This window comes from Girardinichthys multiradiatus, chromosome 6 (assembly GCF_021462225.1).
Source record: "Girardinichthys multiradiatus isolate DD_20200921_A chromosome 6, DD_fGirMul_XY1, whole genome shotgun sequence".
NCBI lineage: Eukaryota > Metazoa > Chordata > Actinopteri > Cyprinodontiformes > Goodeidae > Girardinichthys > Girardinichthys multiradiatus.
In genome coordinates, this window is record NC_061799.1 from 22,552,450 (window position 1) to 22,570,503 (window position 18,054).

General features: G+C 37.5%; 2 protein-coding genes across 2 annotated transcripts; both read right to left on the reverse strand.

Moving 5' to 3' along the window:
• Positions 1–2,631: 2,631 nt before the first annotated feature.
• Positions 2,632–4,056, reverse strand: zmp:0000001127 (interleukin-12 subunit alpha). The gene is made up of 7 exons (XM_047367017.1): positions 4,038–4,056; positions 3,799–3,950; positions 3,636–3,722; positions 3,454–3,495; positions 3,180–3,302; positions 2,970–3,014; positions 2,632–2,850 (listed from the first exon to the last, which is right to left on the reverse strand). Exons 1-7 carry the CDS (start codon positions 4,054–4,056, stop codon positions 2,719–2,721), a joined length of 600 nt encoding a protein of 199 aa, XP_047222973.1. The 3' UTR covers positions 2,632–2,718.
• A 3,226-nt stretch (positions 4,057–7,282) lies between these two features.
• zgc:153615 (uncharacterized protein LOC777747 homolog) lies at positions 7,283–17,397 on the reverse strand. The gene is made up of 7 exons (XM_047367162.1): positions 17,244–17,397; positions 13,527–13,636; positions 9,446–9,563; positions 9,113–9,319; positions 8,667–8,790; positions 8,370–8,463; positions 7,283–8,286 (listed from the first exon to the last, which is right to left on the reverse strand). Exons 1-7 carry the CDS (start codon positions 17,271–17,273, stop codon positions 8,235–8,237), a joined length of 735 nt encoding a protein of 244 aa, XP_047223118.1. The 5' UTR covers positions 17,274–17,397; the 3' UTR covers positions 7,283–8,234.
• Positions 17,398–18,054: the final 657 nt, after the last annotated feature.

The following is an 18,054-nucleotide window of genomic DNA, read 5'->3' on the forward strand; positions in this document are numbered from 1 at the left end:
CTGACCCTATAGACAGAGCTAGAGCTGCAATGTGGTGGTTCAGATCAAAGCATCATAATGTGTTGGAATGGCCCAGTCAAAGCCCATGCCTAAATCCAATCACAAATCTCTTGCAGGACTTGAAAAATGATGTTCACATATATTATATTGCCAAAAGTATTTGTCTGTCTACTTTTACATGTACATGAACTTTTATGACATCCTATTCCTGATCAATGGGGTCCAATTTGTTGAGGGACCCACCACTGCCAGCAATAGCAACTTTTACTATTCTGTAAACATCCTCCACAAGGTTTAGGGGTGTGTTCATAGTGAGATGAGAAAACCAGGATTACAGCCTCCACTCTGATTCATCCCCAAGGTGTTCAAGAAGGTTGAGATCAAGACTCGATGCAGGCTAGTCAAGTTTCTCCACGCCAAACTTTATACACCTGCAACTATGGAAGTGATTGGAACACCAGAATTCATTGATATGGTGGTGTGATCCAATACTTTTGGCAATACAGGTCCTTCTCAAAATATTAGCATATTGTGATAAAGTTCATTATTTTCTATAATGTAATGATGAAAATTTAACATTCATATATTTTAGATTCATTGCACACTAACTGAAATATTTTAGGTCTTTTATTGTCTTAATACGGATGATTTTGGCATACAGCTCATGAAAACCCAAAATTCCTATCTCACAAAATTAGCATATTTCATCCGACCAATAAAAAAAAGTGTTTTTAATACAAAAAACGTCAACCTTCAAATAATCATGTACAGTTATGCACTCAATACTTGGTCGGGAATCCTTTTGCAGAAATGACTGCTTCAATGCGGCGTGGCATGGAGGCAATCAGCCTGTGGCACGAAAGTCTTATGGAGGCCCAGGATGCTTCGATAGCGGCCTTTAGCTCATCCAGAGTGTTGGGTCTTGAGTCTCTCAACGTTCTCTTCACAATATCCCACAGATTCTCTATGGGGTTCAGGTCAGGAGAGTTGGCAGGCCAATTGAGCACAGTGATACCATGGTCAGTAAACCATTTACCAGTGGTTTTGGCACTGTGAGCAGGTGCCAGGTCGTGCTGAAAAATGAAATCTTCATCTCTATAAAGCTTTTCAGCAGATGGAAGCATGAAGTGCTCCAAAATCTCCTGATAGCTAGCTGCATTGACCCTGCCCTTGATAAAACACAGTTGGACCAACACCAGCAGCTGACACAGCACCCCAGACCATCACTGACTGTGGGTACTTGACACTGGACTTCTGGCATTTTGGCATTTCCTTCTCTCCAGTCTTCCTCCAGACTCTGGCACCTTGATTTCCGAATGACATGCAGAATTTGCTTTCATCCGAAAAAAGTACTTTGGACCACTGAGCAACAGTCCAGTGCTGCTTCTCTGTAGCCCAGGTCTGGGGAATGCGGCACCTGTAGCCCATTTCCTGCACACGCCTGTGCACGGTGGCTCTGGATGTTTCTACTCCAGACTCAGTCCACTGCTTCCGCAGGTCCCCCAAGGTCTGGAATCGGCCCTTCTCCACAATCTTCCTCAGGGTCCGGTCACCTCTTCTCATTGTGCAGCGTTTTCTGCCACACTTTTTCCTTCCCACAGACGTCCCACTGAGGTGCCTTGATACAGCACTCTGGGAACAACCTATTCGTTCAGAAATTTCTTTCTGTGTCTTACCCTCTTGCTTGAGGGTGTCAATAGTGGCCTTCTGGACAGCAGTCAGGTCGGCAGTCTTACCCATGATTGGGGTTTTGAGTGATGAACCAGGCTGAGAGTTTTAAAGGCCTCAGGAATCTTTTGCAGGTGTTTAGAGTTAACTCGTTGATTCAGATGATTAGGTTTATAGCTCGTTTAGAGACCCTTTTAATGATATGCTAATTTTGTGAGATAGGAATTTTAGGTTTTCATGAGCTGTATGCCAAAATCATCCGTATTAAGACAATAAAAGACCTGAAATATTTCAGTTAGTGTGCAATGAATCTAAAATATATGAATGTTAAATTTTCATCATGACATTATGGAAAATAATGAACTTTATCACAATATGCTAATTTTTTGAGAAGGACCTGTATAGTGGATGAGTTCTATTCAACCTTACTGAGTATGAGCTATTTTGCAAAGAATGGTCATAAACCTTAGTCACTTAGTGTGCAGACTCTTACAGCTGTAATTAAAAAGAAGCATTTAGGTTTGTGGTTGCAAATGTGAGAAAAGGTGAAAACTTTCAAGGGAAATGAACACTTTTGCATGCCACTTTATAGTTTGTAAATCCCAGTAACTGAAATGAATCAGCAGGGTTTTAAATGTAACTGCCGGTCTTGATACCTATTTGAATCATCATATTTTTTAAGTAGAAAATGGTGTAAATCAATGACAAGTAGAGGACAAAACAGTAGGCATTATGCAGCAAAAATGTTTATTTAGAACCAAGTAACCAACATTAACATAAATAGTTAAAATAAATAGTCCTGAATAGAAAAACATGTAAATATCACATGTTCCATAAATATTCTTTATATAAGTACACTTTTACACATCATCTGGATGTTACATAGAAGCATCACAGTCTAATCAAGATAATAAATATGTTCAATATAGAAAAATATATATTCAGTGTTTCTCTTGGCTGGATTTAAAAATAATGTAACATTCGTGTAGTTTATGCGATTGACAAGTGGTTCCTTGTTGCCTGTTTGTTCCCTTACAGGTCGATGAGGATTTAGTTAGTGTGTTCACCGAGGTCCATGTAGCTGATGGCACGGTTGATGGTGATGGCGCGGACCTGGAAGCCTTTCATGACTTTGCAAAGGCTCAGTCTTTCATCAAAGTGGTTGGAAACTTTCACAAGGGCCTTGAAGAAATACAGAGCCATCATTAAGGTTTTATGGAAATATCTGGAAAATATGTGCTCTGGTTTATCAAAAATATATTTCTTTGTTACTTTTTGACAGAAAAGCTAAGACATCTTACCTCATTTGAGGTTAAATGTGTTGGCAAAGACGGCGTAAAGCAATTCTGTTGATTACAAAAGAAAATCACTTCAGTTTTTCAGTAACATTTTTATAATTTATAGTAACAATCAAAATTTTTAATGTGTAAAAAAAGTACACGTTTTTACTGTAAAGCTTACAAAAGCACCAAGTATCAGTTCAGAAAGAGCTGGTGACAATTTTGACTAACCTTCATGAGCTCTCTGAGGCTGTAGAGAACAGAAGAATCAAGTAATGTGTAAGGATCTGGCTGAGCGGAGAGAAATTTGTAGTAGTGGCTCAGATCCCTTCTGATGTCCATAATACATGACTCCTACACAGAAAAACAGCAACCATATCAATCAGACACAAAAGAAGTGACGAGAAAGAGTCTCAGATTTTATTTCCAGTAAAAAAGAGATTTAAATGGATGATAAAACTGAGTAAGGTAATTATTTTTATTTGTGTAACATAGAGCGGCCTACCTGATCAAAAACTGATGTAGTTATTCCAGAGCATGTTGAACCCTGTGGAACGGTTTATAAAAACCCATTAATACAGCTGCTATAAGAAGTTAATATGTAGAACAGTTTTCTTTTTTTTTTCTATTGAATAAATTCTTTGAAATTCAAAATACTGTCATGATATGTGAATATTTTGCCTGTACCTGTGGCGAACACACAGTCGGCGTTCTGGTCTCCAAGTTCAGCTCCATGTTCTGACTTGTGCAGTTGATCCCACTGAACAGCTTTGGCTGTTAGAAGGACAGATATTTAATACCCAAGTACAGTGGAGACAATGTAGAATCCAACCTTCACCGAGTCACCTACCTGCGTTAGAGCATTGGCGATGTTTTCTAGAAGCATCCGTGCATAAAAAACACAAGAGTTGTTCATCTGTCCTTTGTCCGTCACTGGCAGCGACCGGCTGACCACCCATACAGGGCAGCTGAGTGCCAAGAGCAGCAGCACTGGAGTAAAGTCTGGAAATAACACAGAGAAATGTTAAAAACTCTCATCTTCTAATTATTTTCTTGCTGAGATCCACAGTGAAGTCACATTATACTCACAGAGCTTCATGAGTGTCATCCTGGACTTGGGTGAAATTCTTTGAGTGGATCTGTCTCAACTCAGGCATCCTCAAGGGTTTTATACGCCAAGTGATGCAGGGATTTTTTTTTGATAAAAAAAAAAAAAAACAACTGCAAACTGAAAGTGCCCACATCAAGGTTGTGTAATTTCCTTTTCCCCCTATACGTTGATAAATGCTTTGGTGAAACTGGAAATAACATCAACAATGGATAAGACGCCTATTTTGAGGTTACCCTTTGTGTAGCTCTGCATTAATGATTGTGAAATGTATTGTCTTACATGCTATTTTCATCTTGCACAGTCAGGCTGGTTGTCAGGAAAAGGGCTCCATTCAATATTTCCCAAAGCACAAAAAAAAAAAAAAGAGTCAAAAGGTAAAGTAAACTTTGATGTTAAAGAAATTGTATAACTATATTTACATAAAAAAAACATGCCATTTTTATATGAATATTAAATCATACAATGTTTGATAGTGGTATTCAATGTAATGTTTCAGCATTTTTATTTAATGTGGCTACATATGATAATTTGTTGTATACATTTTTGAGTTTTCTTTTATTTTCATTGAAGTCATCTGAGCACAGCTAGTGAAAAATAATGTGAAGCCTTAAGCAAAACATTAGTTTAGGCCCAAATTCCAGGTTATATTATTTATTAAACAAAAAAGCAGTGAAGAAAATATGAAGACAAGGTTATAATAATAATAATAATTTATTTGTATTGCCCTTTACCACAACCACTGGGTAACCAAAGTGCTTTACAGTGAGTAAAATTAAATAAAACACATAAAACACACGCAATAAAATAGTGTTAGCATAAAAAAAGACATACGATGAATGAATGAATGAAAACATAAGAAACAATAGAAAAATACATATAAAAATGTCACACTACTAGGTATTAAAAGCCATCTTTAATATTTATTTATTTATTTATTTATTCAATCATTCATCTTCTGTATAGCTTATTCCATAGTGGGAAGCTGGTGCCTATCTCCAGCAGTCTATGGGTGAGAGGCGGGGTACACCCTGGACAGGTCGCCAGTCCTTTGCAGGGCAAAGACACAGAGACATACAGGACAAACAACCACGCACACACCCATTCACACCTAAGCCGAATTTAGAGAGACCAATTAACCTAACAGTTATGTTTTTGGACTGTGGGAGGAACCCAGAGTACCCGATGAGAACCCACGCATGCACAGGGAGAACATGCTAACTCCATGCAGAAAGACCTCCGGCCAGGGGTCAAATCCAGGACCTTCTTGCTGCATTAATCTTACTTATTTGATCTGGCAGTCATGTCCTGATTACACCTTTGTGCAGACTTACTTGAGTTTTAAGGAAGGGCCAACTCTCACCTTTTTGTTGATAATTATCAGTTATAAGTCGTGGTTATATAGTCCCTGAAATGTGAATCCAACACAGACACAACCAGTAGAAATTATTATACATGAGAAAAAAGTTTAGCAATTTTTTGTGAAAATGAAAAAATAAAAATTTTGTCTTTTTATGAACAGAGTAAAGGTATTACAAATCGAAATGTGTGTTTTCAAGAATATGTATTCAGCGTAGAATAATCAAACCCTGATTGGACTGGTCAATATATTGCAGTTAATATGTTTGTCTAATTTTCATGTTTGAAAAACATGTTCCCTTTTTGTGTTTTGACAAACAGAATAAAATGTTTATAAATCTTTTAGATTTTGAACCAAAACTTAAATGTAGTAATTACAAAATTGTTAAATAGTCTTTAAGTGACAATCGGAAGCTACAAAGCAGATGCCAACTTTAGCATCCTTAGCTGTTATTTGTTAGGCTAGCACAGCATTCACACACACAAATACATTAGATGTATTACAGTCATATTTAATAAATTAGAATCACAAATTGATGTTTACAAGCCTTTATTTCTGTTCATTATGATGTCTTTCCACTCATAGCCACTGAAAACACAGCATAGAATATTCCACCAGGAAAATACAAAAAAAACAACAACACAATTTAATACAGAAAAGTGGACTAAAAAGTATTTTTAATATCCGCTGAAAGGTCATTTTCAAAAGGTACTGTTAATCTGAAAACGAGCCTCATCGGAACTCATATTCTAATTATTCTTATTCTTATTAAAGACTGTATGTCTGTCACTCGGTCACACTTTCTTTCTTCGAACTTTCTTTGAAATGATTTAAAAGTGATTAGGGCTTTATCTGATGGCTATGCCACTGAGTGCTTTCAACCACCCCAACAAGCAGCCTTTATTAGTCGAATGTCAACACAACAGGGCAATTTAATAACTACTTCCTTTCTAACTTCAAAATAATAGTCTGAGTAGATGCAACAGGTGTTATGCCTAAAACAAAGATCTCCATATATGGGACTCATAATAATAGCTTACATTCATTACACCAGATGAAGTTGCATGCTGACAGCAACTGGATAATGCATTGCGAGTCACATTTCAAATTGACAAGAAATCATATTTGCAGCCCTAATGTTAGCATTGCTATCAAATTATGCTTTGGTGGATATTCTGTGTGAGGTTAATGTGGGCCCCCTGCTGGCAAGGGGTTAAAATACATCAGTTCTTTTCAATGTAAAAGTATTTTATGTTTTAAATATTATAGCATTTAGAGTACTTTAAAATTTGCTGTAAACAAATCTTTTAAGCTGAGTTTAGTTTGCTTATGCCTTTGCGCCAGCTATGTATCTGAGGTATTTTTCTCATTCTTCTTGTCTATGTTATGTGTTCATTTTAATAGCTGTATTTTTCTACCATAACTGTTGGATCCATCTATTATTCAATCAATGGTGTATACATATAACCACCTGCATAACTGATCTGGTTTTTCACCTACTTTGCTTTAGCCGCGATTTATTAATAACCTCTTACATCAGTTTTATATAAGTCAGCTAAGAGGTATTTTTATCATAGTCATCAGAGTTGTTTCCCGCTTGCTTTCTGTAACGGTTTTTCAAAAGCTGTCACACATTAAGAAGCGTGAATGTGTGACTGGGGAGAGAAACTCAGCAGTGGCTAATCGTAAAGCTCCCCAATAAATGTGTTAATGAGAGTGTACATTGTTACTCCGCCTTTTGGTTTCAAGAAAGTCACACCACCCATTAGTGCGAGGCTTTTGGTAAATAAGAATAGAAAGAAACAAATTCCATCATTAATTTCAAATGAAATTAATGATAATCCAACTGAACACAGACCACTTTAGTTCACAAAATTGAAACATTTATTACTACTGGATTCGTTATTACAATCATTGTACAGTACATTTCTTAATGAAGCAAACAATATAAAGTTTCTTTGTGTGAATTGACATTCTTAAAAAGCTGAGTGTGAAAACATCTAACGCGTCTAACCAAGTTATTCATTCTTTAAATAAAGTCTCTTAACATTTACACAGACAAAATAGATTATTCTCTGACTGTTATTTGTTAATATATAACTGATATGTTGTATGGTTAGCATAAATAAATAATACATAAAATGTGATTTTGCATATTTCCTATCAGGAGGTTTTTACTTTAATACAACTCCATTTTTTTAAACTAGACTATACTTATGTTAATACCATATTGATAGGAACAAAATGTCTGTTCCAAGCAGATGCTAAAAGTGAATTTCAGTAATGAAACAGCTTTGATACAATGCTCATAGTGAAAAAAATAATACATTTTACAAATACACAGAGCACGTCAATAGAATCAAGTGTTTTATGTGGCACATTTGGAGAGGTTTAAATCTGTGATCTAAAAAAATAATAAAACAAGGCTGGAGAATAATTCCCAAAAATGAGGGTTCTGTGCAAAAATCACCAAAAACTAAATAAAAAACACCAATACAAATGGGTCAAAAGGATTCCCCCATCCTGACAAATAAATAGCATGACTTATATTGTGCAGTGGTAGTGAGAGGGATGTATCAACTCATTTGTGTGAATGTTGAAATTAGTGATCTTATTCTTTTTTGATTTGGGGAATTTCTTCACTGAGTAATGTGATGCGATAAATTGGATGTACATGTTCATACTATAGGCTTTTTTAAAGTAGGGGGGGTTTCCAAAAATCATCATGATTGCTTGGGTTAAAAACACAAAACACCAGCAATAGTCTGTGGTATGGGAGGTTGGATGGCATGCAGACGGACACGTGTAAATAGGATGTTTATTTAGAGACTGCTTTCTCTGTCGGGTGCCGCTGATGGCTGTGTGCATGCCTGCAGCAGAAAAGAACAGAGGTTAATGATTAATAAATTCACCACCTTCAAACATTAAATCTATGCTAAAAGTGGAATAATACCTGGTGAGATCTTCTATGTCCACTAGCATAGCATCTTGCTCCACATGCAGCTCATCCCTCATTAGTAACAACTGCACCAGCTCCTCATTTAGATCTGGATTAGATTATCAACTAATTAGTATTTCAGAAAGCCCATAAATGGTTCCAGGTGAATTGTTTTCTTTTTTAATCTGTTCCCCACTAAACTACCAGAGCAAATTACATTATGACTGCTTAACATTTGGAAGGTCATGGAACTTTCATTTCTCAGGTTGTTTAACATCTTGCAGACATGCATTTGTTGTGTGATCGACTCACTCTGAATCTGTGAGTGCAAGTCATTTGTTATGACTTGCAGCTGTCCCAGACTCATATCTCTCATGTCCCTACGCTTCAGGTTCCACTTCACCAACCCCTCACTGATGTGGGGCAGATGAGGGAGCTAAAAGACACACATAGTCAGGAATTGTTGCACATCAAAGAAGTACAAAATTATAATGTTTGTGAGAACCCATGAGCTTTAAATTAACCTTGCAAATACTCCCTATCTAGTAAGATTGGGACAAACTTGCTGGTCTTTGTTTACCAGTTTTAGGGGCTTTCTCTTGTGTCACACACACAAACCAGACAAGTGACATTTTACTGAAGCCCTGCAAGTCCCTTATGTCATTTTTATTGTGTTTACTGTAAGAGTAAACTTAATTTCCCCTTATTGTCTTGAAATGTTTATAACAATAAATATGATCTCTTTTTCTCTGACTAACCAGATCGGCCACAGGTGAACGTCTGTGCAGCTGGATTTGCCTCTCCACCTCCACCTGCATGCGGGCCATGGGTCGAGCTAAAGCCAGTGCCACCCGGGCCTCCTCCTGCAGCTTTCGTTGCACCCGCCAGAACCCGCTGCAGTCATCTAACGGATCCGAGTCCTCCTCCGCAGTGTCCCGGTCTGACAACGATGAACTCTGCTTGCTCTGAATGGGAAGTAAGGAAATTAGTGTAGAGTTGCAGCAGCCAGTGTGTGTTTTTAGGTGGTTATGATCCATGAAAGGAGCTGGACATGAGAAACAGACACCATGAAAATATCTGCAGATGCATACCATCGGTGACAGTGGTGTGTCCAGGCTTGTCTCTGTCCTACTGTCCTCAGCATCACTGTCTTTGTCACTGCTGCTGTCGTTAACGAAACAAACCTGCAGGTTCACCCCACTCTGCAGTCTGAGAGGAAAAATAAAGATTTTTTATTTATTCAAATAGACAATAAACACTGAGGAAAAGAAAATCAAGAAAAAAAATAGTACAGTTTCCCTTTGGACTGTTTCTGAATAGATCATCAACAACATCAAATTTGTCCAAAGATTGTAAAAACAAAATAAAGTTAACCAATCAATAAATAAAATTGTAAATACATAAATAAGTTATTATTAATAATAATAGCTACAACAACAAGAAAGTTGCTGAGGAAATATTGACTAATAGTAGCTGTTATCCTATCATAATAAAATCTTAACATAACCTTAAATGATAACAGTGGTGCTATTTAACAGTATCATGTTAGCTAAAATTAGGTAATCATCCACTAACTTAATATCAGATTATATTATGTTACTAGCATAAAGTGCTAAGGTTTGCTAATAGAACCCAGAGCAGTTTGGGTGAAATGCTAATATTAGCATGCTGATTAATGCTAGCATGTAAGCTAAATGTAACCATCTACTATTGTTATAGAGTATACTTGTAATATTTTTAATTCACAATTCAATGGTTGGTTAAATGGCAATATTACCCTTGCAAGTTAACTTATTACACAAAATGTTCACTATGCTAATTGTAGCTTCATAATATGCTAAATTTAGCTTTTTGGCTAACAATAACATTTCAGCCAAATTTTCTTTACTCCAACAACCATGGTAATAGAAAAGTTTGTGCAATTATTAGCATAAAATGCTAACTTGAGTTAGTATTTTACATCATGTTGGCAAATGCTAGTATGTTAGTTACCACCAATTAAAAGCTATGTTGCTAGGAAGAAGGAAGGAATGAAATTGAAAGTAATAATTACATTTTAAACAAAAATTGCAAAGTCAGTCCCCTCACAGTGTCCTCAACCACAGCTTTTCCGAACAATAAATACGCTATTCATTCAATTTTACACCCCCCTACTGAAAAGAAATTACTCAGCAACCAGAATGAGAACAATTTATTATACATTCCACAAACGGGACAGGGTGGAGCTGGAATTTCCACACAGAGCTAAACCCAATGATGATGCACCTATATGGGGGTCACATGACTCAAATGCCACAATCCCAGTTTAATGGATTGCATCAGGCATCACTTCTTGTTTCACAGACAGAGCTGCAGTTCCTCAAATGAACCTCAAAGCATGCGGGGGCCGCCCATGGTTTGAAGTTAGGTAAACAGGGTTTATGAAAAAATCAAAGGCTTTGAAGTTACAGGAGGTCAAAGCTGCCATGACTAGAGATGATGAAACAATCCTGTTACAGGTGTTTCGAGTTATTGTTCTTGACCATGATGTAAAGCAACTCCCTCTACTACACGCCTTTGTTATTATCCAAAAGCTCAATTACAAATGTGAAATGTCAGTTTTAGGGGAGAGCAATTTTCATCATCATGTTTCTATGTAATTAAAACAAATGAGGCTGTTGTTAAGTTTTTTTTGTAATGATGGGGGTTTTATGTGCTTAACAGCAGATGTAAAAACAAACAGCAGGGAAGGCTGCCACCTACAAAATGTAAGTGTGAAAAAATAAAATGAACTGTAAATGTGATAAAGAAATATATAAAAAATGTGTCCAAAACAATTTCACTTATTCTCTTTTTAGTATAGTGCAAAAGTCTGGGAAATGTATTCCAAATTGACATTATAATGTTTTCTTCTCATGAAAATGTCAGAGGTTAACTGCTAACCCTGTGGCTTATACAAGCTCTTCCCAAACTTCAACCTTTGTTCTAGGTATCTTGGGGTGGAAGGGGTTATTTGATCCAATTCCTGTCTCCTTGGAATGAACCTGATCTTACAGAAAACCTTTTACTTTCTCTTTTAAACTTCCTCCTCTTAAACCAAACAGAATACAACAATTTTATTTAAACATTTTATTTCTAAACAATGCAACTCTCTCACATACTATTTTTACATACAGTGCACTGCCAAAGGACAGATATGGTCATTTACAGATATTTGAGCATATGATATCATTAGGTATTTTTGTCTTTTCTGAGGAGGAGGAACTGAGCATCTTAAAAACCCAATCCAGTTTGTCAAAAATAGCAGAATATGTCAGTTAAATAAAAAAAAAAAAAATCATTACTACATAGGATATTCTGTTTTTATTAGGACTCACTTTTGGTTTACTTTTGAAATGTGAACTCACACAAAGTTAAGGCCCATAGTGAGATTGATACATTAATTTACCAGAATGGTGGAAACATGTTCTGTCACACATCACTACATTGGATTAAAAAAAAGTATTTACTAGATAAGCTGACTGTTCACAGCTGGCTGTATCCAGGCACATTAATGGAAGTTAAATAGAAGTAAAGGTCTCACAGAAATTGGTGCACACAGAATAGTATAAACTTCTTCCTTGAGAGGATTGTGAAACAATGCCCGTCCAAGTGTTTTGGGCAGATTCACAACAAACACTGGAGTCCAGGTGTCACATTCCTTTTGTTAATCAACTCCTTAACAGAAAATATCATAATCATGTTACCTGGGCTAAGAAGAAACATGAGTGGACTGTTGTTCAGTGGTCCTCTTTTCAGGTGAAAGGAAACTTTGCATTTCACTTGGACATTAGGGTACCCGAGTCTTGGAAGAGGTGAGAGTCACAGAATCCAAGTAGCTTGAGCTCCAGTATGAAGTTTCCACAGTCATTAATTATTTGGTGCCTTATGTCATCTGCTGTTGTTGGTCCAAAGTCAGCACACCCATCTACCAGAAGTTTTTTTTTTATCACTTTATGTTTCCCTCTGTTGTTTCTAGATGCTGATTTTGTTTTCTAGCAGGACTTGGTGCCTACATTCACTGTTAAAAGTATCAATATCTGTACAATAGTATGAACTTTAGTGTCCAGAAAGTTCACTTGACCTTAACCCAGTAGAGTATCTCTGGGATATTTTCAAGAAAAAGATGAGAAACCAGAACTAACAATTCAACAATTCAGACGAGCTGAAAGCTGCTTTTAAAGCAACCTGGACTTCATTAACGCCTTTGCAGACCCACATGGCGAGCGCCTCCATGCCACATTGCATTGATGCAGTAATTGCAGTACTGCAAAATGAGCACCAACCAAGTATACACCAATGAGTGCAGATACTTTATAGTACATAGACATAGTTTAGCAGGCCAACCTTTCTGTATTGATAATTTTTCTGCTGGTCTTATGAGATAATCAGATTTTATAAAAAGCTGAATATTTGCTGCTGCCACACCATATCACTGCACCGACTCCCTCCCTTTTTGTAGAATGATAGAATTCAAACCCTTGAAGGTTTATAAGACACCAAATTATCTGAATACATTTCAGATATATTGCTCAGGTGTGAACCATGTAGACCTCTCAAGTCAGACCTTTTAATTCATTATATTGGGAAGCAGAACTAATTGAGAGGCAGCATTTAGTTTCAATGCTCCTTTTCCAGCTTTCTTAATAAGGTCAATTACGTTATCAGTTTATTCCTATCATGTCTTAGCTTTTTATTTGTTTGAATTAGCATTTTAAATTTTTCTCTTTTTTTATTCCTATCTCTGTTTTTGCACTTCTAATTACCCTGTGTAAGAAGACTGTGTTGTCTGCATATATATTGAATGGGTAGATCAGGACCAGGAGTGAGTAATGTATATTTAAAAGTGGTGCACTATGAAAGGCATGAAAACTGCATAAGTATGTAGGTATATAAATAAAAGTCTACAAAATACTATAGCAGCCCTCTTCTTTCTTAAATTAATATAAGTAAAAATATTAAAGGTGTGCTTCCCCCCCACCAGTTTTTAATTGAAACAAGGACACGTTTATCTTTCATCCACCCAAGAATTTATCTAAAAATAGATTTAAAGCTATACAGTGTTAGCTAATGACAGATCCAGAACAGTAATTCTGTTAGATTAATAAAAACGCCATATTGATCAAACCCTAACACACACTGATTGAAGCCTACCGGAAGGATGGGGTGCTCTTGCTGCAGCTGGTATAGATGACAGGCTCGTCGTCATAGAAACTGCCAAGGGCAAGTTTCTGCCTGATTGACTCTCTATCATTCCTCTGAGCCTGCCAGGAAAAGAAGAAACATGCACAAATTATAAAGGATATTAATAAAAGTGCAGCTCCTTTGCTGCCACATCCACTCAACTGGCCTAAAGATGAACAGGGACGGAGATGATTGGTTACAGCTGCAAATGCTTTACCAACAATAATATGAGGGACCATTACAAGGTTTCAAAATGAGCTTTAACACCCTGTCAAGAGATTACAGGTCCTTCTCAAAATATTAGCATATTGTGCTAAAGCTCATTATTTTCCATAATGTAATGATGAAAATTTAACATTCATATATTTTAGATTCATTGCACACTAACTGAAATATTTCAGGTCCTTTATTGTCTTAATACGGATGATTTTGGCGTACAGCTCATGAAAACCCAAAATTCCTATCTCACAAAATTAGCATATTTCATCCGACCAATAAAAGAAAAGTGTTTTTAATACAAAAAACGTCAACCTTCAAATAATCATGTACAGTTATGCACTCAATACTTGGTCGGGAATCCTTTTGCAGAAATGACTGCTTCAATGCGGCGTGGCATGGAGGCAATCAGCCTGTGGCACTGCTGAGGTCTTATGGAGGCCCAGGATGCTTCGATAGCGGCCTTTAGCTCATCCAGAGTGTTGGGTCTTGAGTCTCTCAACGTTCTCTTCACAATATCCCACAGATTCTCTATGGGGTTCAGGTCAGGAGAGTTGGCAGGCCAATTGAGCACAGTGATACCATGGTCAGTAAACCATTTACCAGTGGTTTTGGCACTGTGAGCAGGTGCCAGGTCGTGCTGAAAAATGAAATCTTCATCTCCATAAAGCTTTTCAGCAGATGGAAGCATGAAGTGCTCCAAAATCTTCTGATAGCTAGCTGCATTGACCCTGCCCTTGATAAAACACAGTGGACCAACACCAGCAGCTGACACGGCACCCCAGACCATCACTGACTGTGGGTACTTGACACTGGACCTCTGGCATTTTGGCATTTCCTTCTCCCCAGTCTTCCTCCAGACTCTGGCACCTTGATTTCTGAATGACATGCAGAATTTGCTTTCATCCGAAAAAAGTACTTTGGACCACTGAGCAACAGTCCAGTGCTGCTTCTCTGTAGCCCAGGTCAGGCGCTTCTGCCGCTGTTTCTGGTTCAAAAGTGGCTTCACCTGGGGAATGCGGCACCTGTAGCCCATTTCCTGCACACGCCTGTGCACGGTGGCTCTGGATGTTTCTACTCCAGACTCAGTCCACTGCTTCCGCAGGTCCCCCAAGGTCTGGAATCGGCCCTTCTCCACAATCTTCCTCTGGGTCCGGTCACCTCTTCTCATTGTGCAGCGTTTTCTGCCACACTTTTTCCTTCCCACAGACTTCCCACTGAGGTGCCTTGATACAGCACTCTGGGAACAGCCTATTCGTTCAGAAATGTCTTTCTGTGTCTTACCCTCTTGCTTGAGGGTGTCAATAGTGGCCTTCTGGACAGCAGTCAGGTCGGCAGTCTTACCCATGATTGGGGTTTTGAGTGATGAACCAGGCTGGGAGTTTTAAAGGCCTCAGGAATCTTTTGCAGGTGTTTAGAGTTAACTCGTTGATTCAGATGATTAGGTTCAAAGCTCGTTTAGAGACCCTTTTAATGATATGCTAATTTTGTGAGATAGGAATTTTGGGTTTTCATGAGCTGTATGCCAAAATCATCTATATTAAGACAATAAAAGACCTGAAATATTTCAGTTAGTGTGCAATGAATCTAAAATATATGAATGTTAAATTTTCATCATGACATTATGGAAAATAATGAGCTTTATCACAATATGCTAATATTTTGAGAAGGACCTGTATGTCTGATAGGCATTTATCCAATGACTTAAATGAAAACAATATCTGGGGGTTTCAGGTTGTCAGATGTCTCATTATAAACAGATAGCTCACAATAAGTGACAACCCAGATTCTTTCATGCATGAATGCGAAAGTTAGTTCAAGTTAGTTAGTTTTATTTAGTCTCAGGATTCCTTTTTTAAATGACAATTTATTTGAATTTATGTATCTATACTTTAAAAAAATATATTTTGTCTATTGTACAGAATAAGTTCTTTTATAATTATGTACTATAGTTGTCTTGTTTTTTATTTTAATTTGTTCATTAATCAAATGTAGGTAAATACTTTCATTTCCCTTCAACTTTAATTTTTTCATTTTAAATAAATATGTAATTACTAAACTAAGACATGTGGAAAATGCAGATTTCTTTTTTTTTTTTTTAAGTAAAACCCACAAATATAAAATATTAAAAATCAAAACCATGAAAGTCCCTGGTAGGGATTTAAACTTCCAGTAGGTGGCTCTCTTTCTATTCTCTTGCTATCTTATAGGACCAGAAATGTGCATTGTCTTCTCGAAGTGTTGGTTTGCCACAAAAAAGAAATATGAAAAAGAATGATCATTTTAGAAATTGTAAAAAGGCATATAAAACATTTTCTCAGTTCATAACCGTCAGCTGATGCATTTGTCAACAACTCCTGCATGACTTGAGGCTGAGGCTCAATTCATGCAGGAGTTGTTGACAAATTCTCAATTCTCAATTGAGAACAATCCTGAGGCTTCTTCAGATCTGCTGTAAGACGGAGCGCTACAGGAGATCCTTCCTGCCCACAGCCATCAGCATCTACAACATCTCTTTGAAGAAACCTTCATAATGAGCTACAACATTTAATGTCCCTTTGGGATTAATAAAGTATTTTTGAATTCAATTTGAATTCAATTTCAAAGACCCTGAGGCAAGCAGGTGTCCATAAGGGGTCACAAGGTTGTCCTATACATTAGTCCAGCCTTCCTGTACATCATGCTCTAACATTGGTATTTAAGGCCTTTACTCTTGTTCACAACTTCCAGTCTTTAGCTGTACTTTCATGTGTTCTCTCTTGGATTTCTACACTTTTTTATCTTGATCCTCGAAGATATGAAACCCAGGGATCCCTTCCATGTTGGAGAAAGTTTTTTCTCAGTTATGACATTAATCCAGAGATCGCTTTTAACACCAATAAACAATCATCTCCAGTGACTGTTAATATTCAGCAAGAAATAATATCCAGCCCACAATCACACCCACACGTGTATATACTCCACCTCTTTTTTTGTGACGCACATTCAGATGAGAATGTGACGTCTGAACATGAATCAGGTGAGAGTCTTTACTCTGAACACTCTTGCTCCCCCAAAACATGGCCAGATACTCCTTTTCCCAAACACTAACAACATTTTTCACCTCTAAAGTTGTAAGTATTGATGAATGAAAAGGAAAACACAGACACCACAGTGATGCACCACCTTAGCCTATTTTTAGCCTCCAAGAATATGGTTTAGATAGACAAATAAGTGTCACTAAAATGACTGAAAATGATTTATGATAATCTTAATCTGGACAAGGATTAAACAGATATAGATGTGATTGTGAGATTAATGAGAGAGACAAATGAGAATCACTCCCTTTTCAAACATACTCTTATCCATTATGGCTGACATCTCTAGCTGCACACCCATTACATAGATACCTATTGTGCATACCTGTGAAAATCATGTTACAAACACTTTACTCTCGGAATCTCACACCAACACAAAGACAAATCCACACACCTGGTAAACACGTTTCTCCTGGTGCACCATCCTTCTAACGCATCGTACTAACACAGACGTCCTGCCCTTCTCTACACTGCAGTGGAGCTCTCATATACTGCAGGTCCATGCAGGAGAGGAGAGTGAGGGAGGAGAGCGCAGGGAGGGGAGAGGCAGCAGAGGGTGAAAAGAGGAGGAGGGGGATGAAAGTGTGGGAAGAAACGGAAGCAGAAGAGGAGAGAGAAACGGAAGAGAGTGGGAAAGGGAGGGGAGAGTTAGAGCTGCCATGCCTTTCCTGATCTGTTATCTGTGCCTCCATCTTCTTTACTTGCTTTCAGTCTCTATCTTTCCTTTATTGGAAAGAAAGGAGCAAGTAATACTGATAAAGCTGGGGGGAGAAATAGAAGATGTAGAATTGTTGAAGGAAATGAGATGAGTTCCAGGTGAACGAGACCAAATACAGGGGTTCGGATGAGATTGCATTTCTGGAAGGCAAAACAATCAAAAAGGCCCCGATTTATTTGATAGAGGTTCTGTTATGCATGACCACACTAATACAGCCTCTTTTTCTGACCAAATCTGTCTTTTTTGGTTTTCTGTATTTTCTTTTATGTGCACAGATTCAAGCACAACCTGCCATAAAAGAGAGAGGAGGCGGCACATGATGCATCTGCCCAAAATGACTAAAACGCTCCCAGAGTACTGTGTCACAATGAAGCAGTAGGCAGATCAAAACATCTTGAATCATACATCCGTCATTTGCATACAACTAAAAATAGCAGGAATTTCTCTCAAGGGCACTACATTATCTTTTTCACTTATATATTACGTA